This window comes from Colossoma macropomum, unplaced genomic scaffold (genome assembly GCF_904425465.1).
Source record: "Colossoma macropomum unplaced genomic scaffold, Colossoma_macropomum, whole genome shotgun sequence".
Taxonomy (NCBI): domain Eukaryota; kingdom Metazoa; phylum Chordata; class Actinopteri; order Characiformes; family Serrasalmidae; genus Colossoma; species Colossoma macropomum.
The window spans coordinates 29,245,909-29,271,514 of record NW_023494790.1 but is presented as its reverse complement, the minus strand read 5'-3'; the positions used below and the strand labels follow the sequence as shown (position 1 = coordinate 29,271,514).

The 25,606-nt window shown below is 39.6% G+C and overlaps 1 protein-coding gene across 4 annotated transcripts in view; it reads right to left on the bottom strand.

Moving 5' to 3' along the window:
- The window catches only part of arhgap23b (Rho GTPase activating protein 23b), a 70,338-nt gene that overhangs the window by 10,583 nt on the left and 34,149 nt on the right, over nt 1-25,606 (bottom strand). For 2 of the 4 annotated variants that reach the window (XM_036572973.1, XM_036572971.1), the window contains exons 2-16: nt 16,668-16,850; nt 14,941-14,965; nt 14,011-14,103; nt 13,840-13,918; nt 11,814-11,874; nt 9,088-10,474; nt 6,730-6,882; nt 5,122-5,175; nt 4,810-4,921; nt 3,689-3,728; nt 3,461-3,598; nt 1,854-2,183; nt 1,451-1,512; nt 964-1,082; nt 433-551 (exon numbers count right to left, since the gene is read on the bottom strand). In XM_036572973.1, coding sequence (XP_036428866.1) covers nt 433-551; nt 964-1,082; nt 1,451-1,512; nt 1,854-2,183; nt 3,461-3,598; nt 3,689-3,728; nt 4,810-4,921; nt 5,122-5,175; nt 6,730-6,882; nt 9,088-10,474; nt 11,814-11,874; nt 13,840-13,918; nt 14,011-14,103; nt 14,941-14,965; nt 16,668-16,850 — 2,955 coding nt within the window. The remainder of the gene's footprint in view (nt 1-432; nt 552-963; nt 1,083-1,450; nt 1,513-1,853; nt 2,184-3,460; nt 3,599-3,688; nt 3,729-4,809; nt 4,922-5,121; nt 5,176-6,729; nt 6,883-9,087; nt 10,475-11,813; nt 11,875-13,839; nt 13,919-14,010; nt 14,104-14,940; nt 14,966-16,667; nt 16,851-25,606) is intronic. The other 2 variants (XM_036572972.1, XM_036572974.1) reach the window with 2 other exon arrangements.

Here is a 25,606-nt window from a genome sequence, read left to right as displayed (position 1 = left end):
AGTTGCTGGTAGACCGGCACTTGATTTCACGCATTGAAGCTGATTCATCATTTGAGCTCAAATCTTTTCCAAGTCATATGAAAGTTTAATGAATCAGACACAGCGTAGTTTGTGCATCATTAAAGATGGCCAAATCTGCATTTTTTTATGCAACTAAAAAAAGTGTTCATGTTCTTATATAGTTTTTAAAATGTGCCTTAAAAGACTTCCTAGTTTATCTTTTTCCAGTAAAATATTGCAAATATTAAAGGATATGCATGGTTTGTAGTTGTTCAGTTAAAAATATTAATTCTACAACTATCCAATCCAACAGCAATACAGCATTCTGAAATATTTATAGCTTTATTTACCTGACGATGCGGTCTGCCTAAGCTCTCTGCTTTACTGAGCTACTTAATCAATAGCCCCATTCACTGTTTCATATTGACTGACCTTGTTATTGGCACCCGGCGGGCAGTCCTCCAGCCTAACTCCAAAGGCTTTAGGACCCGCTTTCTTTCCCTTCTTCATAATGTTGATGCTCCACGAAGCCTTAGGGGGACTGCTCTCCTCTGATAGAGACAGAGAAAGCGGTGGTAGAGTTCAAAAAGGGTTATTCAGCTCTATGGCAGTCACACCATAATTGCATGTGCTATCAGTAACTGGAATGTGCCCAAAGCCTGTATTCAGGAAATATCATGCAGTAGGAGTGGAGCTCTATAACCAGAGCCAGCATTTCCAAATCATTTTCACAGCAGTAGTGCTGACCCAGAATCAGTCAGTGTATTTGAAAGAAGGAAAAAAAAATGAACCGATCGTGAAACAGTACTGCTACACTTTATGAAAAGGCTTCATGAGCATATGGCCTAGATAATCTGTGCAAATGTGGAGTGCGGTTGCTCATGGTGCATCAACAGCAGGAACACGTTTAACTACCTAATTCTTTTCAATGCATTCTAAAGGCCAGGATTCTGCATGACTAACCTTTGCTGTCTGTTTTGGGGGCACGGTTTGCTCCTGAGGTGTTGTCTGTCTTTGACAGGAGAAAAGGCTGCATCATCCGGTGGACTCTAGGAGAAGTGTCTGGTTTATTACCTGTTGGGCTGTTGTGGATACAAGAGATGCACCGTGATATGACATGATATGCTATAAACACTGCAATATATCGTATCTATATCATCACAAAGAAGAACAAGTGTCTTCAAAATGGTAACTTTACAGGAAAAGGCAAAAGCTGTTCTTTAAGTTTAATATAAGTTCATGTAAAGAAGTTTTAGTCCAAGCAGTTTTGGAGCATTTCTATTAGTTCATTCATAATTAATTTTTTACACAATGAAATAGACAACTGCTGTGCTCAAATGATGTAGAAAAATACAGCAACGATATTCAAGTGTGTTGAAGAATGGAGTTATTCTCAAACATAAAGAGCTTAATCATTGCCAGAAACACAGTAAAAATGAAGAGAATTCACCTTTGTTTCCTGTAGTCATTCAGTTTTTTATTGATGAGTGCCTGCCTGGTGAAACCTAGCTCCTATAAAAAAGACAATAAACACCCCTTTCAGTAATACATAAACATAATACATAATGATATTAGGTAAAAATATTAAATATACAGGTAAAAATATTAAAATATTAAAATATAGAATAAAATTAATGATAAAATATTATAGCATTTTATAGCAGTATAGCAGAAAACACTCAAAGTCAGGTGTTATCACAAATAACATCACAGCCTGAAAGGTACTGCATTTTTGCAACAATTTTGCAAAGGAAGTAAAGCTAAAAGTAAAATTTGGTGACTTTGGTCTTTTAGGAAATCTGGCATTAACATTGTGTGCTTTGTTAACTCCTGACCCCTGTCTATTCACTGACCTCGTTGTCAGTTTTGCTGTTCTCTCGGATGACGCGGATCCAGCTCAGCATGTCGTCCCTGTCCTCTGCCTGCAGCAGGTACTCACAGAAGTCCTGAGTGGTCAGCCGCAGCGTGTGTTTCCGCTTTGTCTCGCTGTAGGCAATGTCAATCAAGCAACCGCGAATGCTGATCGGCTGCTCATCCTCAGATTGACCGCTGTGGCCATGACCGTGGCCAAACGACCCGGCGCCGTGCAGCACTGCCTCCCGCTTGTCTTTGTAGAGAAAGAGCGAATGGGTGCGCAAAACAGAGTAAACCCGTTTCCACGGCCGCATGCCACCACCAACTTTCTGCAGAAAACAGAGAGGGGCACAGAAAGCTGAGACATTTCATTTGTTATGCTGCATATGTTTCTTCTTCTTTCTCCAAGATTGTAACTGTAGCCTTTGGCTTTCTCTCTAGGGGTCCCTGACTTTCACTTCCGCCTGTCTATTTGTGACAATATCAGCAGAATTTCAGCGTAAAGTAAACCTCAAAAGGATCTTTAAAGCGGCACTATGTAATATTTGAGGACCTCTTTGGTGGAAATGTGTAATTGCACACAACATACAGACGAACAGTTTGCCATGTTGGTTATGGGTGGGACTCACAGCAGCGCTGTGCAGAGAATAACCTCACCATGATTTGTTTCCAAAGGTTAAAATGCAAAGCTGGACAAAGACCACAATATAATACTAAAAATAAAAGACTTTGTATTAGAGGAGTCCAAGACAAAACTGTGACCAGATTAACATTTTAAAACCTTCTTTTTATAAATATAAAAGGGAAAAATTAAAATCATTTGCTGTTTATATTATTTTATATTATATTGTACATGATATAAAATAATCAATAATATTACATGTAATAATACATTTTGTAAAATATAGCATGAATCAATCTATAACACAAAAGTATAATGAATTATTCTTACATTATAGGCTTAGTCCAACTTGTAACTTTTGAAAGTAAATAATGGTGAGGTTATTCACCATTCTTCTTATTCAGAATCATCACCTAAAGCCAGCCAAGTGGACATAAACCAAACAACATACATCCATTTTCTATTGATAAATGAAAACATAGTAATAATAATAACATGCTGGTCTGCCCTAAGAGGATGTTTGAATTTTGGAACTAATGAACATGAAATAATAGCCATCACCAAAACCAAGACCATCAAGTTACGGTCTCAAGAACAGTCCTGACTCAAGTACTACAAAACTACCTGTGATACTAGGCACAGAGCAGTAGACTATTAGTCGTTAAGTTAGACAAGTAGTTAAGTAGATAAGCTACAGATATGTTATACATTAAGTGTTCTGTTCTTTATCAGATCTCACCATAAAATGAAAATAACAGCAGACTGGTTGGGAAATACTACAACACTGAATTAGTGGTATATCACTGTTTTTATTCTGTGTGGAAGCCTGTCTGAGGGACCAATATTATGCTGTTCTTTACTTTGAAAGTACATATTTCACAGAAACAACAAACACATTTTAAAACTGTGAAGCCAGAAAAATGTTTTTTTAAGAAAAAGCACAGAAACTTTTCTTTAACAGTGAGGACTGAGCATGAGTCACACCTTTCCCTTCTCTGTGAGTATCTGTTTGTAGTGTAGCCAGCCCTCTTTCCTGATGTCCGTGAGAGTAATGCTTCCCAGCTCAGAGGTGGAGTGGCGTTTGGAACGAGCCTCCTCTGCTGCTCGCAGACTCTCGAGGGACTAAAAAACCACACACCAACAATTAACCACAGGATGAACTGACATTCTGGGCAAAACAGTCCAAGAAGAACTAGGAGTAGAAGAACTCACCCCATCTGTAAAAAAGCTTTTGACTCTTTTCGGTAATCTCCTGCAGAAGGAAGTGAAAATTAGAAGAACTTTCAGAAGCGGGATATAATTAGCCAGTTGCTTTTTGCATAACATTAACATTCAGTCACATTCAGTCAACTGCATCTTGCATAATTTAAAAAGATGGATATTTTTCGCATAGAAATTAACAAAATATACAGACAAGTGATGCAATATACACTGCTCAAAAGTAGTTTTGGGACACTTCTATTACCATTGTTTAAGAATTATTCTATTTGTTTATGCATTGTGGAAACTGTGCTTTAGTCCAAGTGAGCAATAGCAAGCTAGAAAACATCCACCTAACCCCCCATTTTATTCAAAACAAATGCTGGGACAGTAATTCAAATGCATACATGGTCAAACCAGAGATCTCCAATGTACCATCTGACGCACCTGACTTTACATTTCAGTAACTTTCTAAAAGACAGCGAAAGTTAGAAAACTAAGAAAACTTGAATACTGAATTGAATTAGTCTGACAACACAAATATTGGCAACTAAGTGTGTGTAAGAAAGATTACAGATACACATAAAAAGTGAAAAATGCACTAAAGAGGTGGAAAGAGAGAGAGGAAGTGCTCAAAATCTGCCATGCTCTGGCCATCCAAAAAAGCTACGCATGGCCAGAAACAAGCCTGGATGAACGTCACTTCTGTAAACTCATGCCCTCCATGAACACCTCAAGCTGACATTCAAAAGAAGGAACAACAAAATACTGATCTACATAAAGGAAAGTGGCACTAATATAATGCTTGAGTACTTTTACTTGCCTTACTTTTACTTGTTTCAGTTAGTAAACCTGGTTGTTATTGCTGGTTGTTCTAACTTTTCTGATGGATACAAATGAATAAATGATAACTTTATCTTGGGATATAATAAATAAACAAGATATAAAGTCTACTCAGTGAGTGTCTTAAGACTACTTTTGAGCACTGTGAATCTGTATTATTGATTTTCTCATATATAGGCAAAAGAACAAGCAAAGGCTCATAAGTACTGTTGAATCTAGAGACATACAGCAAATAGGAGAGCAAATACAGACAGTACTGTGGTCTCCCACACCATGTTATTAACACTCACGAGAACACACGACCCTCCTCTCTGAACGTGTTTAGACCCTCGTCACATGACTTCGAGCGCTCAGTTGTGATGGCCAGGAGGTACGACGAGCGCCGGCTGTTCTTGACATTGCCTGGTCAGAAAATGAGAGAACCAGAGAATGAGGCCTCGTGGGAGAAAATGAGCACACAAACATTGATGAGGTGAAAAAGTGAAATATATTTAGCAGATTTTTAGAGCAAAAACAAAAAAAACAAAACAAGTTAATGTATGGGATGACAGACTTTCTAGCTAAGGAAATGCATCATGTGTGGCTGGTGAACTAGAACTTACCAGTCATTAGCAATATTTGCCAGTGTTTGACTGGATGTCTGTTAAATTTGCACCCTGCGATGATGAGCAATGCGAAGTGGAGGAAACAGATGCTGGATGTTAGACAGAGAAATGGAAATGGAAATAAACAGCAGAAGGGGGACAAAGAGTACGACAGGAGATAGACGCACACACACATAAGACTGAGGATAAGAGGAGATGTATTCACTCTGAAGAGTTGTGTGACATACGGCTTCGACAAAAGGACAGGTGATATGGCTGGAACAGTGATGGAGACACAGGCACAGAAAGGGACACAGGATAAAAGCTGAAGCTGTCGATGCTAGGGAGACAGGTGAAAGACAGCGCTGGCACAGAGTATAGAAAGAATCATAGAGGCAAGACACGAGCAAGCCAGCAAGATCCTAAAGGTTAAAGTGATGGTTTGGCCAGAAATCTAATTTACACAGTTCTCCCCTCACCCCAAAAAACAGTCAATCACAATCGAAGTTTGCTTTTTTAAGGGTTAATATAGCTACAAAGTAATGAAAGCCACAGGATTAGCATCACTATAACAGAATGCTTAAATCATCAAACAACATCAAATGATCAAAGCGGAATTCCACAGATTTTTCAAATGATTAAATGGGCAAGGTGACAACAAGGTCATCTGCACTGCCTTGATGTGAAATTCTTTTCTAGAGAAACTTGCGCAGTCAGAATTTTTCACAGTGGTGGTGATAGGAACCAGATGTCGAAGGTGTTTAACGCCTCTAAAAGCTCGCCATATAGAAGCCCATTACATGAAATGGATGCCTGAAACTATGTTTCATGATAGTTTTGTGAAGGTTTTTGCCTGAAGTGTGTTATTTTAAATCAGTTCATGCCAGAGAGATACACCCAGGGTGTTGTAAGGCATAACAGTAGCCAATTTTTCAAATTCAACACTATTTTACCATTTTCAATGTTACATACAAAAACTTACAACACATACGGATTCACTCTTTGTTTTGGGAAGTAAATAAAATAGCTAGACTTTTGCTGGAGGCAATGTGACCCCTGGTTCCTTTTACCACCACTGTAAAGAAATATGAGTTTCAGTTCTTAAATTATGCTGCAATTTTGACAAATCATTGTGGAATTTCCTTTTAAGTAATCTCAAACAGACTTGTTAATGTGATTTCTGACACTATATGACATGCTGTTATCTATAAAAATGGGCAAAATATGTTGCACACCTAAAAACCTGCATTCAGTGCGAGAAACCACAAAAGCAAGTCTATCTGAGATTACTTAACAATGCAACATGGTGTAAGGCAAGTGTAGGATGACAGCCATGCAGTTTACATTGTGTTAACCTAGGCTACAAATTTCCATTGCTTGTTAGCTACATTAGCTTTATAGCTCCAGCGCAACAATAATGAAGCAAACATGTCTTGGCTGATCAGCTGTGGCTGGGGTAAGCAGAAAAATGTGCAGATTTGAGCTTTGTCATTTGAGCTTGTCACTTTATCTAGGCTAGATAGGAGACAGATAGCATCCCTCAAAAGACAGCAGATGCTGTCAGAGAGAGGTGATGGGACAGAGTCTCCTGGGATCGGATGGTTGGTGGACAGGGTTCACACTCACAGTCTGTGTGGAGGAGGTGGGTGAGGGGGGAGGTGAGGGAGGGAGATTCGGACCGGCCGGAGAGGGCAGGAGCCTGGCACAGGCCGCTGGACACCACAGAGGAGGCAGAAACGTGCTGGGCAAGCAGGTCTACACTGGGACTGGTGGGTTCATCTGTGAGGGAGGGGCGGGGTTACGGGAGCAAAGGGATTTTAGAACGACATGGGGTGAGGTAGGACCAAGAACAAGGCATTTTGTCTTCTATTGGGTTACTCCTCACAAATTAGTAGGGTTCTTCAAGGTCTTTTTTGGATAAGCTGGATTGTTCAAGACCTCAAAAGACAAAAGGCATCTACACACACATAGCTCAAGCATTCAAATGCAGTTTCTCTATAATATAGGTACTAAAGGTAATATGTGGTTTAGTAATGCCCAAATTTGCCAAACAGCTAGAATTTTTTGACAATAACTTCAGACTTTACTGAATGAGCCAAAATCACTGAGAAAAACTGAGGCAAAATTAGTTAAACTGTAGTAACCTCAGGACATCCCCTTTCTTTATCACAAATTAAGCTGTTAAAACATATATACTGAAACCTCTGCACTGCATAATCTGTTATAACTGTTATAATCTCCCACATGTCACATTCTTACATTACAGCAGGGGGCTGGACATTCTTAGGTCTTTTTTATTCTCTGGATTCTCCCTTCAATGAACACTTTGTTAAATGATGGCTGTTAGTTACTGAGGTTTAGTAAACAACAAATCTTTACAGATGGTACAGACAAGGTGTGAGTCAAACCCTTTTCCCTTTCACAAACCAAGTGCCATGTACTGGTCATAGTTACTCAAAAAGCCTATAAAATCTCCATTCAAAGTGACTTTGCTTGCGGATCCTTAGAACTACATTCTTTACAAGAGAATCTTACAGATTTCTGTAGCCTTTGATGGCACAAATGTTCTTCTCACAGGTTTTCTGCTCCTTTTAAAATGATGACTGGAACTACTATCTACACATCTTCCCTTCATCACGAACTGCTTTTTTGCTGAAATTACTCAATAAAATGAGACCATTTAACATCCTTTGTACCCTAACATCTCATAACACAGTGATAATGAATCACTTTTATTTTTATTATTTGCTGTTCATGAGAGATCACCTGCTAGGTCCCAGGGTACAAATAGCAAATATCAGAAACTGGACTAATATAGTCCCTGACAGACTATAATACCTAGCCTGAGCATAATCTTTGAAGAATCAATTAAAAACTTTCCATAAAAAATGAAAAAATATGATACCATAGTACTTTACCTATGCCCTCTTTATAGTCACTTTATAGTACCCAAGGTAAAATACCAACTTCATCAGACAAAATCAGGCCCTTTTCAGGCAAGTTAGCCTGTTATAAATTTCTATATAGAAGCAGTTTTTGATGATTCCCAGTTAGTTTGCTGGTAGTGATGGTGGAAGTAGCAACAGCATCTTTGATTTGTTCTGAAAAGATTTAACAGTTGTCATTGTTACTGAACACACAAAATTATCCATTCATCTAATATTATTATTACTTATATATTTAATTAGTATGTTCAGTACTGTGCAAAAGTCACCCTTTTTTTATTTCCAGCCAAAGCAGCCAGCAAGTTCAACTAATTTTTCAGGAGATAATGCATTTGCATGGAACAGTGCAAGACCTGGTAGACCACCAACAGTACTTTTATCTTTGAGAGAAAATCAAGCTCCACTCTTGATTCAGGTCAGAAAAAATGTTTCTGTCCATCCTTCCACTCACTTCCTGAGAAAACTAGTCAACACTATGAGTCTGAAAGGATGTGTAGCCATCAAGAAGTTGATAACGAAAAAAAGAAACAGACCAAATGGAAGAAAATTTGCAAATGAAACAAGCTGCTGGTGTTCTCAGAACAATGGACTGGTCACTCCAGAGTCCAGACATCAGCATCACAGAATGTGTTTGGGACTTCTTGGATTTCGAGAAGCAGAAAATGCAACCAACTTCTAAGACTGAACTTAGAAAAATAAATAAATGCAAAAACAAAACCACTGATATTATATTTTGCTGTTGAGGCTCCTGTGAAATGTTCTGTTAAATTAACATGTTTTCTACCTTTTTTCCCCAATGCTGAAAAATGAACATTGACCAATTTTGACTGGAAATGAAGGTTGGTCTCTGACTTTTGCCCAGTATACTATAAGTTTATGTCATTAAATGTTCCTGAAAATGTAGTTATAAAAATGACTTTTGTTTGTACCTTTCTGACTCTTGTAAAAACAGCATAGTGATCATTCAGCAATCATTAAACTTCAAAAGCAATGAATAGTCACTCGTTAGCTATGACTTGAGGGGCTCGCCCATACTGACCTATAAAGGGAATAGATGCCAAGGAGTCCTGCTCCACAGACAGGGCTTGTAGGTTTCCATTGGTTCGGTTTGTGGGGTCTGCTTGCCGCGCTGCAGGGGCTGAAGCTGCAGGAGGCTCGGCCGAGTCCACAGGCAGAGCGTAGTTGGGGTGGCGCGTTGCATGGGGTGTACGTCTGCCAGTGGGGGGCTTTTGTCTAAGGACCACCTCTTGTGTCTGAGATTGAACAGGCTCCTCTACTGCTCCTCCAACTCCTGAGCCTGGCTTTGAATCCTGCGTCTCGGTGGTGGATGACAGGGACAGAGGGGACGACTCTCTGCCTGAAGCTGCACTAGAGCTGTCCGGGGGGCTGCTTTTGGGCGTGGAAGTCCAGCTCAGGTGAGGTCCTGCGTAGGAAGAGTCTTTAAAGGAGTGGGCCTGCTGCATGAGGTGGCCCGCCTTGCGGCAAAAAGAGGGACTGTAGCTGCGGTAACCAACTGTCTGGTCATCTACAGTCTGTGCAGGCAGACGTCTGGACTGAGATTGAGAGCCAGTCTGCTGCTGGCTATGGCTGGAGCCCCGGCCTGAGGGGGGCACAGTTGCAGAAACAACAGTCCGCTGACTGCTCAAGCTGGGTCGTTCCTCAGTCTTGACTGGCTGGTTGCTCTTCTGGTGCTGGGACCAGGCTGACCTGTCATAGCGAGGTGAGACCAGAGCAGTTGCCTGATCTAGAGTATCTAGGGAGCGCCCGTAGCTTTGTTCGTACGCAGCATAAGCAGCCAGTAGGTTCTCTGAGCAGGAGCGGTTGGAGGCACCGGGTGCTCTCCACCTGCCCAGCCAGTGTGAGTCCGAGTGGTTGACCGCTCCATAGTGGAGAAGCAGCGTGTCTTGAGAGGCGCTGTGGGGCCAGCCATCACGTCCACCCGGTATCAGCCCTAGCTCAGCCAGCCTGTCCTGAGAGACGCTACGGTGTCGGGAGGACATGGGCAGCCCCGGGCGCTCTGCTGCCTGGCTGTAGTACCAGTCACACAGAGCCTGGTGGCACAGGTCACTGCGTGCTTGTGGCAGGCTGTTTTTCCGCGGGTGGGGCAGCGAGGCGGAGGCAATGGCTGCATTGTGGTTGGCAAAGTGGAAGTCCAGCGGGCTGATGGCTATGCCTGCTGAGGATGAAGAGCGAGCGCGGTGGTGGCCTAGAGCGTGCTGGGCTGGGGCATCCGGGCGGTGGCCTGCACCCCCAGTGCCATTGTCCAAGGGGCTGGTCGGGCCAGTCGGTCTACAGTTTAGGTTGTCAAGCTGGCCACTAGCAGTGGGTTTGCTGCGCGGGTAGCATATAGGAGGAGGTTCTGGAAGGTTCTTGGCCCCTCCTGTGTACGGCTCGTTCCCTTTTAGATAGGCATCCTGAGAGTACGCCTGTGAGAGAACGAGAAAATACAGACAAAATTATAAATGGTAGAGAGGTTAAAAGAGGAGGGTACAGGGGAGCAGAAAGGGCAGAGGTGAGGAAGGAAGTCAAAAGTAGCTGTATATTATTGCATATTGTAAGAGGTGAAATCTGACCTAATCAAATTTTGTAAGAGGCTATTTGGTTATACTTTATTTTAAGCTCTGCTTTTTAACAATTAATTAACTTTGAGCAAGTGATTAATAATGCCCTAGTACATAAACATATAATTTCTAAGCAAGCTTGGAAATGTGTTAGAAAAGTTATTTATCAGATGTGTTAATAAAGTCTTCTGCAAATCAATGATTAACTGAGTTAAATAATAAATAAGTTTAATTTTTCAGCCACAAGCATATTTAAAACGTCTTGTATCTATTTTAATCAAGGAAAATGAACAAGTTATTTACATTGACTAAACATGCTAACAAAAATGGTCATGTTTTCTAAAATGCAGATACTGTAATTTTACAATACAATACTTACAATACATTTTATAATAACAACGTTTTCTTAAATTACAGTAATTGCATTTTGCTATAAAGTCTGGGTGCTCATGTCCATGTTTAACAGTTCATGACTTGGAAATAATGTATGTAAGCACATAATAAATGTAAGGCAGTGGTTATTAAGAATAAATAAGCTCCACTTTAGATAAGATCTGTTGTCAGTTGTTTATGACAGGACACTCATAACATATAACATGTATAATTACACTTGCTAATGAAATGTGAGAATTTGCTTTCACATTTGGTCATTGTAAGGTCAGATAAATGTTACCTGTTTATATTCCTTGATTAAGATGTCACATTAAGACATTAGAAGTATGCTTGTAACTAAAAGATTACAATTAATTAACATTTAACTCAATGGTCCTAATAGTCAACAAACAGTGTATAGCTAATGATAAGAAGACCTTATTTACACATCTTATGAATATATTTATACCACATGTCTAAGCTTGTTTACAAATGGTGTTTTATTTATCAGGGCATTATTAATTACTTGCTAGTACTTGATAGTTCAGTCATCATTAAGAAGCAGACCTTAAAATAAATGTTGCGGGTTATTTCTGAGCACAACGGATTGCTAAGTAATAAGAGTGCACCTGGCTGAAAGCTGCCAGCATGTCTCAGATAAAAATTCAAGGATGAAAACTTTGAAATCTTTATAGCAGTGTGCTTCAAAGACATAACTTTCTGCTAATCAATAACTAGATACTGCCATGCTGAGAAGAATAACAAATGAATGTGGTGGGCTTTTGGGATAGGAAGTGGAAAGGAGGAAGAACAGCAGAAAGGTCATACTCACACTTACCAACTGGAGCACATCCTCATCTTTAGGCATGATGGACAGCTCCAGCACACTCTCACTGCACAGAGAAACAGAGACAGGAAAAAGAGACATCGTTCAGTGAATACATAGGTCTGAATAACTGAAACATGCTTTCTTAGTTTGGCTGGAGCTAACATTGCTAACAAACACTGTAAGTCAACAGTCATCCTAGTTCTCTCTGTACATCCTGAAAAACTCTCCTCAACCCACTCAAACCGCATGCAGGGGCATTAGTTATAAAATGTACTTGATGTTCATACTAAATTCATTCTTAAGAAAAGTTCTAAGCGTTCATTGGCAAATTATCCATAAAAAAATTAGTGCCTGCTTGAATATACGTACGCCACTGTGACACAGTGTAAATAAGTGCATAAAAAAAGGACTGTTTTTTAACTCTGCCCATTTTTAACTGATTTGCATTTGAACGTTTTCAGCAAGAAATGCTCAAAAAGAAAAACAGAATAGCTCAGCATGTTCTCTTCAACAAACTTGTTTATTCCTTTAAAAAGAAACAGAGCAAGGAATACAATAATGCAAGTGTACAAAAGTACAAAGGTTCTAGGAACACTCTAGGACATAGGTGCACAACTCCAGTCCTGGAGGGCCAGTGTCCAGCACAGTTTGGTGATTTACCTGCTCCAACACACCTGATTATACTTTTCAGTTAATTGCCATGCAGTCTATTTGCAGTAGCCTTGTTTGTGTGTATATTTTTTTTAAAGAAAAAAGACAACACAGTGCAAGTTTTATTTAAATTATCTGAATTTTGCATGATTTGCAACAGAAACAGCAAACGCATTATATAAGAAACACTTGTTCATGGTGAGCAGTACACAGCAGGCACAGTGGAGGGGCAACAGAGGCAATCAGCCAATCAAATACAGCTCTGTGCCATTGTCTCAGTTTAGAACATTTTCTGTAACAATTGTAAGCTTTTGATGCAGACTTGATTTTAAATATCCAATTTTTAATGATCCAACAAGAATACAGACCTATGTCACTGGAAGAAAAGTTCAGTGTACTGCATGAGAAAAGCAAAATTTAGCCCTCGATTTAGCAGTAACAAGTTAACTTTATTGTCATAGTGATCTTTTGTGAGAGAGATTTCTGGCCACTGCACACTTTCTCTCTTCAGTAGAGTCACGTGATATGAAGTATCTGATGGTAAGATGTGTTAACCATTAGTGACAGTAACATCACTTTTATGGATGTTAGATAGATTTCTAGTGGATGGGTGAAGGTAGCTGTGCCCCCTCAGTAGTTCGTTTTGCCCCCCGTCTAACTGATCCTGACTGCCAAAAGTTTGTACGTCAGGTTGGAAATGTCCATCACTCTGCACATTTTTTACATTGAAATCCAGTATTATAAATCATTACTTAAACGTGAATTTTCATGACCATTTTAGGATCAAATCTGTGCGTATGAATCTTTTATAAAGAGGCCCTTGTTGTCTAAAGTGTCTGCTTGCAGTGTTCAGCCACACAATGAAGTTTTGCTCATTTCTAGAGTTCACATCAGGTAATGCTGTTCCCCAAACCACATCGACTAGGTTACCCGACCTTAATGAAGATCTAGATCTAGTTTGAGCAAGTCAAGAGAAGTTTTGGGGATGTTGTTGGGTGACTGCTGACTTCTTGTGTTTGTTAGCAGTGTTAGCCTTGCAGTTCCAGCGCCAAACTAAAGAACAGAAATGTGAACACCGAGCAAGTCTTGTCTGATTTTGTCTGATCTGATAAGCGGAAACCTTGTGTAAATTTTTCACCAAATCTTTCCTATTAAAACACACTGAAGTGCCTGGTAAAAGGCTGTTTATTTTGGCTTTTATTTACATTTGATGGATCATATTAATGCACTGATTCATCTGAAATGTCAGAGACTAATCTGGGTGTTCACAGCCTTCAGCTCATTTGCATGTTGCAGCCTCCTGCGATAACAGTAGTGCACAGGACAAAACTGTGATAATGATAAATACATGACAATTTGTGCAGCACCATTCTCCTACCTGTTTTGGATCAGTGCTATAACCTGAGAGTACGTTTTCCCCAGAACACTCTCCCCATTCACTTTCACCAGTCGATCACCTACACAAACAAACAAAAGACATACACAGAGATATCAGTTATACTGTATATTGTTGGGATGTTGAAGATAAAGTATATCTGTTTCTTCCTACCTGTGCAAAGCCCAGCTTGGTGGGCAGGGCCTTTATCCCTCACATTCTTCACAAAAATAGTGTCCATGGGCTCAAGACGGCCCCTCTGATTCCCTGAGTTAAAGAGCATAAACACAGTCAGCACAAAGACAAATTCTCATCCACACCAAAGGTGGGCGATATGACAACAATACATCATGATACCTAAAGGCATTTTCATGACATTTATCATATATATTTTTTAAGTTTGTTGGAATGGACAAAATGCATCAGCAAAACAATAATGTTACATTTAAAAAGGCACATTACCATTTCCTGTACTGTGCAAAAATTATATTAAAATAAAAATTTAACTGAACAAAAAGTGTTTTTTTTTTTTTTTGCCTGTTTTGGCTAATCAGGCATTCGATGGCTGGCTTGAGGCACTAAGTAGAAATCTGGAACCAAATTTTGTTCTTCTAACCAGCTCACAAGATACCAATTACTTTCTGAAAACTAGAAATTCCTGCTATTTTTACAGTGTTACTATGTATTTGTATTTATTTAACATGTAACATTTGTTCTCTCACTCTCTTTCATGTGCTCTCTGCTAGAATGTAAAATGAAAAAGCTTATAGATGAAGGGTGTCAGCATGCCACTTTGGCAATATTTTGGTTTGCATCCAAACAAATTCAGAGATCCACTGTAAGTTAACACTCTTATTGTTACTAAATAATAAAAGAAGCTAGCCCAGTTGGAAATTATATTATGGTAATTATTTTACCATCAGAGAAAATGTAATCCATAGGGTAAGCCTCAGTAACGCTTACATGTGGTACTTCTTAATTGAATTTGACTCATCACGATTTTTTTTTTTTTGCAATAATTCTGCAGAAGATCATGTCTCTACACAGATGTGCTCCAGTAAAATGTTCTCTAGATCAGGGCAAAAAAGCAAAAGGTGACCTCACCTTTCCCATTGCCATTCTCCTCATCCTGGAACAAGACACAGAAAGAATGTAACAATAGTTTTAGTGTAATATGACCTGTTTACCACCAGAGGGAGCCAGCGCCCCAATCAGGACAAGACTACAAGTTTAAGTCTAGTTCATTGTAATGAATGGGTTGGTAACAGTAATACTGCAGTCTGAACACTCAACCACATCAATCTTAGCACACAAGCACACACACAAAGTGCACAGGAAAACAACCAAACCCTTCATCTTCAGAACACACACACACCCACATGAGCTGAGTGGACAGTTTGGCTGTAGCGGGCTGCGTGCAGGCTTTGGGGCTTCGCTGACACGGCTCATTCCTGACACATGTAGACAAAAGCAGAGCTTTACAGAGAGAGAGAAAGCGCCTGTCTGTCCTGACCCACTCACTGCTACCGGGGCTGGGGGGACAGGAGTGCACCGCAGGACAGAGGTGTATGGGCTGCACCTCACGGGGTGATTAGGGTTAAGGTCCCAGCGCTTCATATCTTAAAACGGCCTCTTAGCAGATTGCTCAAGCCCCCTTATGACCTGCTTACTGATCACATAAATGCTTGAAAGACTGATCCCTACAATTGCTGAGAGCAAGGTCACAGGTCAGAAGATTATCGCTACAGTGGCTGGGGGCTCTCCGAAGGAGACTCTAGCTGTGGAATAATGGTCTTGGGCTGACACTGTGCTGGGACACTGTTGGCACTAGGACATTGCTGCGTAGGCTATAAAAGTGGCCACTATAAAAGTGCTTTTTCAGTCAAATGTAGATGATGGCAGGACTCAATTTCTCTGTGTGTGTATATATATATATATATATATATATATATATATATATACACAGTCAAACGCAGGTACTGTAATAATACTTATATTCCATTCTTAACTTTTGGCAGGAAACAAAAGGGCTGAACTCCCAATAGAAAATTATCCAGCCAGATTTTGCTTCTTTGTGCTATCGGTTGCTATCAGCCAAATGAGCTCTCCCATTGGTTAGGCCACCAGCATAATTAGGAACTGACAATGGAATTCGATAGTACCATTGTATGGGACCAATGTTGTGAGGAAAAATGTCATAAGGCCTTCCAGGACTTTCAGAAGGCCTAGATATAGGCCTGTCACTCACTGTGAGTATGAGTGTTAGCCTGACCAATGCATTTCAGTCAGAAGTTAAAATTGGTAAATAGTGACAGCAGCTTTATGCCAGGGCTCTTTACTGAAAGAGTTGCTGTACAACTGCTACATACAAGGCAAAATATATGTATGTCTGTTACAAGCTTTAAATAAAACATCAAATGTTTTTTATAAGCTTCAGTCAGCGTTTCATCTAAAATGGCTAAAAAATGTTTATGTGAAACGCCGTTAGCTTAGTGCTAGTAGCTTCTAGAACTACTAGAGTGCTAGTAGAAATGACCATTATTGTAGAGGTAGTGAGTTTTGACATGTTCAGGCAGTGTTTACTGAAGGCCTAGCTTTAATAGTGATGGTGTGCCACTGATATATGCATAAGAAGATTTTATTCAAAGTAATTTTGGACCATTTCTATTGGTCCAATGATCAAGAAATGTTCATATAATTTAAAGCGCTGCAGCCGGTTTTAAGTGTTCTAAAAGAGGCACTTGTACCATGTCCTGCATGTCCTGTGTTTTGTGAAAGTGTTACACACAAATGCCTTTATTCTTTATAGACTTTGCATGGATTCACTTTACCTTCAGAGAAGTGTGGAGGGCAGACTCTGGTGGGTACACTATAAAGTGTCGCAGTGTAAAGCCAAAGCCCTGAGAATTCTTCTGCAGGACCACAGTACGGGGACCCTTCCACGCCACGCCCTCCCCAGACATCTGACGAGCATTCTCGTTGGACGACGGAACTCCATCTCTCCGCCCTTTTGCCTGAAACAGCACAACACAGAGACCATTATAAGAAACAAAGAAGAACCACTGAGCAACTTCCCCGAGATAGTATGAAGAGCTAGCTTAAGCTATACTAATCTCAGTTCCCATCTGTAAGATATCCTGTCTGATGTCTGCTGTCTGATGACTCAGTTAAGGCTGTCTCCTTCGCCTTACCCATTCACAAAACATGGTGTCTAGATTAGGTTTCGGGTTCAACAACACACTGAGCTTATTACAGTAACCTCCACCCAGTGTTGGGGCAAAGGACCAACCCCCTCCACTTTCACGCTGGAGCGAGGAATGTCTCAGGAATGTCTATTTTAAACATAGATGCTATAATCAACCACCACATGGGACTTACCAACAATGGCAGAGGGCAAAAGTAAATACAGTGGTTCCTGATGTGGAACAACAGGAGTATTAAAACACGACACACTCGCACGCACCCTCATTCACATACTGACAAAAACGTAAAATGTTTGAACAAAGGTCAGTCTTGGACTCTATGTCATGTTGGGAGCAAGGTGGAAGCACTGGAACACTAAGAGCCCATTAACTTCTAAAAAAAACTTCACTCAGAGTAAGACATGGACACATTTGACAGATGGGTCATTGATTGGGCCTATTCATAGCTTTCATAATTGGTGTACTGACTTCCAGTATTTCTATCTATGGCTCATTGTCATAGACAGTTTCTGAAGTGATAAAGAGCTGAAAACTACTCATTCTTATTAGAACAAAATCTAATCACAAGTTAATTAAACCTTTTTCCTGAAGATGCTGTATTGTACACAATGCATCAAGTTAAAAGGGAATTCAACCAATTTATCATAATTTCTGAATGATTCAACCACTGAGAAGTAAACAAATTCATTCAAAGTGGTTTGATGTTAAATATTCTGTTCTAGAGAAACCCCCAGAGTTAGAACTGTTCACAGTGGTGGAGATGGGAACAAGATGTCTGAAGAGTTTCACACTTCTAAAAGCTACCTCACAGAAAGCTATTACATAAAATGGTTATGAATATGCTGCCTGATGCCTGAGACACTGTTTTATGATAGTTTTGAAACCAGTTTTTGGTTTTAAACACATTTTTTAAAATCTAGTCATGGCAGAGAGGCACCTGCATTGTGAGGTAAAAGTACCCAAAGAATATATTATTTTTGTGATTTACCACTTCCAACATCTAAAAACTCAAAAGACATGTAGGTGCACTGGTGATTTTGGCTATACTTGTGATGCAGACATCACAACTCCTGATTCCTATCACCACCACTATAAAGAGATCAATCTGTGTTTTTCTTTCAAACAAAGCATTTGTCAGAGCACTCTGAATGACTTTGCTTACATCTCAATGTCTGAATTATGTAGACATTTTGAAACATCTGAGGTTCCACTCATCTGGTTGAAGCTAAATGCATCATATTTCCAGCTCCATAATGAGCTTTTTTAGGATTTTGATGGTTTCCACAAAAATTACTCAGTGTAAGTAGTATGCATTGGCTGATCTCTTGGCTGGTAGTGGCTGGTGTTTCTCCTGAAGCTCACTCACTCTCGTCTGTCTCCAACACCCACCCTCTTCCTGTTCCCCTGGGTTCCTCCCCATCAGCTCACCCCAGCATTCCAACACCTCGCACCCTGCGCTGTGCAGCGCCGCCGGAAAACAACAACAGGAAGTGGAAACATTGAAGCAGGAAGTGCAGTACCTCCCTTAGCCAGCCATTAAGGGAATCCTCTCTTCTCTAAAAATACTCCAAAACTAATATGAGAAGGCTCGGTGCTTTCTACTACACGGCCAGTGAGTCTTACAAAAACACTTCCCAGAAGTTTGGTCTCACCGTTTCCTTAAACCCTTCTGTGCTTATTCTGTCTCCAGGCCTTCTTCCTGCTCTAGTTTCTCTGAAGTGTGTCAAAGCTCCTCTGTCCATCTGTGCCCTCATCAACCCCTCCCACCTCAAACATATGGGACCAAATGGACTTAGGACACCAGTCCAAAGGAGCAAGAGCTGTGAATATTTCATTAAAAATGCACCAAAAGAACTGCTTGGAATATAATCGGTAATTACTGTACAGTAAGCTTGGACAATACTGTATATATAGAGAAACAACTGTTTGTAGAAATATCGCAATAAACCATGTTATCATGACCATTTAGTGCGGTTCTTTCTAATTACGCAATAATACTTGAGAGAGTGAAACTGAAATACTGCCAAACTGGCATACTGACACCTTTTTTTCTGGGCATGCTCTTGTATTTTACTCTCTACTGGAGAGTAGATCTCATGTACCAGAGTTGCACAGTTTCCTTTCCATGTTCCCCAGCAGTGTTTCCCACAGATCTGAAACAAATCATCATGGGGGATTGGAGAGGTTATTTGAATTGATGGATATCCAAACCCAGTATCTGTTTACTTAATCAGGTAGTCAGGTACAAGGCATTGAATAAACAATTGGATAACATGAGAAATCCCATAGAGGTGCTAGCGGAACTTAGTGTTTGTACATAAGAAAGCTTTTTTTAGGGTGAATATATAGGTTGTGGACCTAGCACAAGGAAAAAGAGTGATGTTTTGCATCAGTGACACTGTGTGTTTATAAGAATTTATAAGAATATGAAACATTTTTTTCTTATTGAAATTGGCCAGCATTCTTCATTAAACTTAAAATTTATGTTATAATCTTCCTAAATGTCAATCAAGGTTTGTAGCTAGTGTGTAGTTAATTAGTTGGTGATGTTCTGTTTGTATAGCCTGTAATTACACACAATCTTTTCTATTGTAAACACTTTGAACAAGAATAGATTAGAACAGATGTACAAAAGCAACTAAAAAAAAACAAAATGAATGAAACAAAATCGCGACACATGAAAGAGAAGGAAAGAACAATAATTTGAGTAATATCGGCACTCAATTATCATGATATTCAATAATATCAATTATTGGCCCAGGGCTAACGTACAGTGAAGTTAAGCATATTTTTACTTTTTTTTCGTATAAAGTTACCAGTTCAGACCTACAAGGTTTGACAACAACAGTAGAAATATGAAATATAGAAAAGAATAAAAGGTTATTATTAAAGAAGATTGAAAGGATATGAGAGTAGAGAGTAGGAATGTGTGCAATGCCCATGCACTCGGGGGCATGTTCAGACACCCGATGCGGGGACAATGGATGACACAGAGGCAGAGGAATGAGGAGGAAGAGAGAGAAACACTGGTAGGCAAGAAAAGAGAGAGATGATGGGGGGAAAAGCAGAGAGTGATGTAAGCGCTGTGTTCTTCTCTGGATTCCAGGGCTAGGCATGTCACACTTGAGTGAGGGTAAACGAACACGCATGAGTGTAAGATTCCAGGTCACAAGAACACTTACACACAAACTCAGGGATCAGATCTCACACACGCACACACACACACACACACACACACACACACACACACCACTACATAGTGCAGGCAAAAGTATAGTCATTTAAAATGTCCGAAATGCCCTGAAGAAATAGCTTTTCAGTCCAGTTCAGGGCACAGCTGGACTTCTTCCACAAAATATCTTTATGTACTAGGGATGCAACATGGATTAACCTAGTCTAAGACTAAACTGTGATGCCAGCATAGTTCTTGTTTAATTAGAATAAGTGCAATTCAGTATAGAAACGTTGAATAAAAATCATGTACCGTAAATAATATTTTTGTCATATCACTAATCACAACATGTAGCAACATAATCACAACATAATCTCAATAAGAAATTCTGTATAATGCAGCCCTACAACATACTTCAATTTCTTAGGGTTAGGGTTACAACATTATATTATAATATTATATTAATTTCTTTAATGTTTTTTCCCCCTAATTTTTACTTGGTATGTCTACAGCTCTGACCTATCTGACTTATTTTTCCTCAGGAGAAGCAATGAGATGCTGATGGACTACCATTGGATGGGAGGATGTTCTAGAGCACTGTCCGTGACTCACGCTTTCTCACACATACGCAACAAGCACACAAATATATAGTGCAGGCACGGGAACCGCTCTGATTTTCTTCCCCTCCACTAGTCATCAGCGCCCCTCCAAGCACTCCTTACGTAAGGCAGTGGAGGTGTAGACACAACCCCAACAGAGCAAAACACCAGGACAAACCAGCATGCACCCCAAGGCTAAACAACACCCAGACAGCCCAGAAAGACCCAACCTTAAAATATCAGCATAAACTTCCATTAAGAGAAACAGAAAACAGCACTGCCATTAATGAATCAAGCACTCATTTAGTACTGCTCGGATGAAATGGACTTGACCCTAAATAGAGATGGGACTGATGGAACACATCTAAAAAACAGGTCACTATTAAGGCTGGACAATACTGGAAAAATAAAATATTTTCAGGGTACATGATACATATCACAATATTATATCTGAGGATTGGGAACGAATGCACCAAAACAGCAGAATCACGTTTAAAATACTCTAAGAAAAACTATCAGTATATTGTTTTACTTGTTTTTCATTAACAAATTAAGAAAATATGATGATGTCACAATCAACAGCTACTTGTTTATGTGTAGTTTATCCAGTTACTATACACGTGTTGTTTTTGTTGTTTACAGACTGTCTATAATTGGTATAAATCTAGAAGTACCTATAATAGGAAACCTATACTATACACAGAAAAGCACTTTGATGTAATTGATCACAATCATCATATTGTCCACCCCTAGTAATTATGATCTATGGCAGTTTTGAAAAAAATTGCAGCTTAAAGGCTGACACTTTTAAAACAAAAAGAGAGAAATTACAAATGTTTTAAAAAGGAAAATACACCATCTGAGTTACATCATTTGAATGGAAAGTAATTCAAAAACAGTTGATGTCAATGTATATTTAACATTGATTATTTTTCATTATCAGCAGTAGAATTCATTTTAAAAGTAACCCAACTGTGACCCTAAAGGACACTGACGCTTCAACTAACAGGAAGGCAGGGATCATCAGACTAGAACAGATTGTTTCCTCTTGCGAAGTTTGATTAAATGCTCATTGTAAAAGTTTAAGAACTGGCATTCTATCATTAAAAAGTATAGTAAAAAAGATGAGGAACATAAAAACTTCATCTGTTTTGTGTATGTTGTTAAAGACATTCTAAAAAACAAAGTTTCCTAAAGTCTTCCTGGCATGGACACGTGGCTCTAGAAAAACTTTTAACTGGTATAATTTATACTTAGGTTCTTCACACTTGCACATCTCATTTACAAAAACGCTTCTTTACAGAATCAATCATTGAAGGGAACCATAAGTGGTTCTTCTGTTCTACTGCCCCAAAGAAATCCTTTTGGCACCTTTATCTTTGTATGGCAGACACCAGAGCAAGTTGACTGAATCTTACCCTACGAAGACGCCAGTGCAGCATGTCCCTCCTGGGGACCCGTACGCGGTTGGGTCGAACGTTGACACTCCTCAGGACCGCCAGCCATATGCAGCGTGGCTCGGGGTCACTGCAGTCCACCCCCACTGGGAACTCAAAGCACCATTCTTTACCGTCTGGGGCTGGGACCCCCGACACTGAGCGCTTCACACCCCACATCCCACCACCAGGGGACACACAGAGGTCAGTAAAACACAGGGGTCACGCCCACAAACGTACACGCTCACCTTTCCACAGACATGAGCGGCTGTACCCAAATGGTACCTCCAGTGATAATCAACTGACAATCAAGCTCCTCAACAGATTCCAGAAGCACTACAATTCTACACTAGAGCTTCCTGTTCAAAACCAGTCAAGTTGGTCCAGTAATTGTGGTCATATCTCACTAGTTCTGTTGATCCATTCTTGTATAACTTACAAAATTGCCACTAACAGGCCTTGTAATCCCATCTGATTATTGGACCTCACAGGTCCTAAATCATACTGTGCTTGATGCTGCCATTCTGTATCCTGTAATGGGTTCTTGATCCTGTTGCTCACTTCGAGGTCAAATGGCGGCCATTTAGACCAGTCCAGGTGGTCATTTAGTCCGGTCAGTCCTGAGGTTTTTCCTTCCAAAGTCTATAAATTGTTCCAGGTTGCGGTTTAAAGCCTCATATATACAATGTTGCTGTTTTTTTCATTATTCTCTCCTTAATCTACAAATTTGCGCCAACTTGCCACTTATAAAAATGTCTCACCTTAAGGACAGTCCTTTCACCCTGACCATCGTCCATTCACTGTCTCTTGATATTCCAGTGGTGGTTTTCATCCAGTCAATGCATTTTTTCCATCCAACTGTAACATTTGCTAACATCCTCTTCTGGCAAACTCAGTGAGATATGAGTTTTTTGCAATATTTCTTATCCAGGTTGTTGATGATGTCCATAGGTGGCCAAAAGGTGCTCAACAGTGAACATACTGCAGATGAACACAGTAAAAGATCCATAAAGTGGTTCTTGGAGTACTGTTATAATCCCTTCTTCTCTTTTCAGGCTTCAGTCAATATCCTCCTCCAGTCATCAGAGTGGAAATTGTCCACATAGCAGTTGTCCTCCTATTTGTGTGCCTAGTGCGAGCACTGCTATTCAGGTGACTAGGGGGGCTTCACCCTTTTTTTCTGCGGCCGTCCCTCTAACTCCATCCCTCTATCCCTCTCTCCGCCTCTCTCTGTCACGCTCCTCTCTTTCTGTTACTCTTTTGCTCTGTTCAGCCCAGTTCAGCCTGCTGGTGGTGTGATGAGCTGCTCTTTTCATGCACTCGTGTTGCTCTCTCTCTCTCTCTCGTTCACTCGCTCTTTATCTCTGTCGACTCATTTTAGACTCAACGACCTGGCTGTCGCTGCTGGCTTCCTGATATAGTAGGCAGAGCGCACTCAGACTCCGAATTTAGGGCTAAGAGTGAAAGTGTGTGTGGGGGTCTTTTTGCAAGTGTGCTAATTAAACAATAGTGAAGGGAAAGCTGCAGCCATGGAGCTCTAACAGGGCCAGCAGAACTCTACAACGCACAATGGTAGAAAAAAATAATAAATATTAAGCTCGACATTAAATTGACTTGACAGTGCAGTAGACCGCTTAATAAAACGAATAGGTCCAGTTCTTAAATCTGATCCAAAATCTTGCAGCAGACCTACACACTTCAAGGTTCTTTAATAAAGTCAATGGTTCTACTTAGAACCATAAATTCTATATAGAAGCATTTCACGCTTAATTGGTTCTTTGCATGGTAAATTGGTTTTTCAGATTGATGGTGAATGTGTTGTTTATGGTCCTATATAGCACCAAAAAAGCTTAACCTCGTAACAACAGAAGAACACTTTTTAGTGCTATATAGAACCATTTTCAAAAAAGATTTCTTCATTGAAACATACACATTCTCCATTAATCCGAAGGACCATTTCACCATGCAAAGAACTACTTAAGCGCGAAATGGATCTATGTAGAACTTTACTAAAGCCTTTACTAAAAACTCTTGAACCATCTTTTTTAAGTGTGTATTTCACTCTTTTGTTCAGTTGACCAGTTTCCTGTGCTCTTTAAAAGATCACTGTGAGGAGTATAAAACAAGTAACACCTCAGTTCAGTATTTGTTTGATGTGTTTTACTCCTCTTTCTGTATGCTAATGACCACTGGTCCCACTGGTTGTCTTAATAAATGAAACGGTACAAGGAGCATAGGCATTGCGCCGTGGTAGAGAGCTCATGAGCAGTTGCAGCATAGCACATTAGAGTTGAGCTGATATACAGCCATAAGCAAAAGTTTGGGTACCCCTGGTCAAATTGCATGTTTTTTTGATTTTCTAATTGAAAATAGATTCTCTAAAGATAATATACTTGTCGATAAATTACTGGTAATTTTGGAGAATTTAACATATTGGTAAACAAATAAAACATAAAATGTGGCCTGTACAAACGGTATGGCACAGTTTTATATTTAATGTTTTAATTGCTGTTAAAGTCAGCAAATAAATATGCTTAAATTTGCAGAAAAAGCAGTTTTGTTTACTGTGTCTCCTTTATATCTAAAGTAGAGCAAAGCCACTGTAAAATAATATACACCACAACTGGATTCTGTACTAATAAGCAGAATCCTGTATTAACACATTAAATTCTGTATGATGATATTAACATATAGATACATTTTATTCTACTGTATTGATACATTTTATAGTTTTAAAAAAATAAAAACATTGTGCCGTTAATGGAATTATCTCTGACTGTTATGTTGCTTGGCAACCAAAGCTCACCATTAACAAACCACATGGCTTGGTGTAAGAACTTTTATTGAGATTATTAATAATAAGAAATTTACTTATTTATTGAACATTCATCAAAATTATTATAATTTACTCATTTTCACAACACTGACATAATGTTCACAAACTGGGATTTAAAAGAAATCTTTAAAAAAGAGTCTTAAGAGAACTTACTCTTACAACTGACTACTCAGCAAAGACACTTAACACATTCATGGTTAGGACACCCAAAACATGCAAAGTTCATCCAAACTTATATTTAACCTACATATGTAGCACGTTTGTTTGAAAACAACATCTAAAGGACAAAATAAGAGCCAGTAAACAGAAATCAACTAACCCGCTAGGAATTCTGGGTGACTCTGCCCAGCACTCTCTTGTCTTTTTTGAGTTTGTTCTTCTCACAAAAATATGTATGCTTGAATTTTCAACCAGACAGTGGTGATAAGTGATAGCAAGCAATTGCAAAAAATTAAGTAACCGTAACTTGATTATTTAAATACAGTCAGGGCTTTCTTATCTATCCTACCTCTATCTCTGTCGCT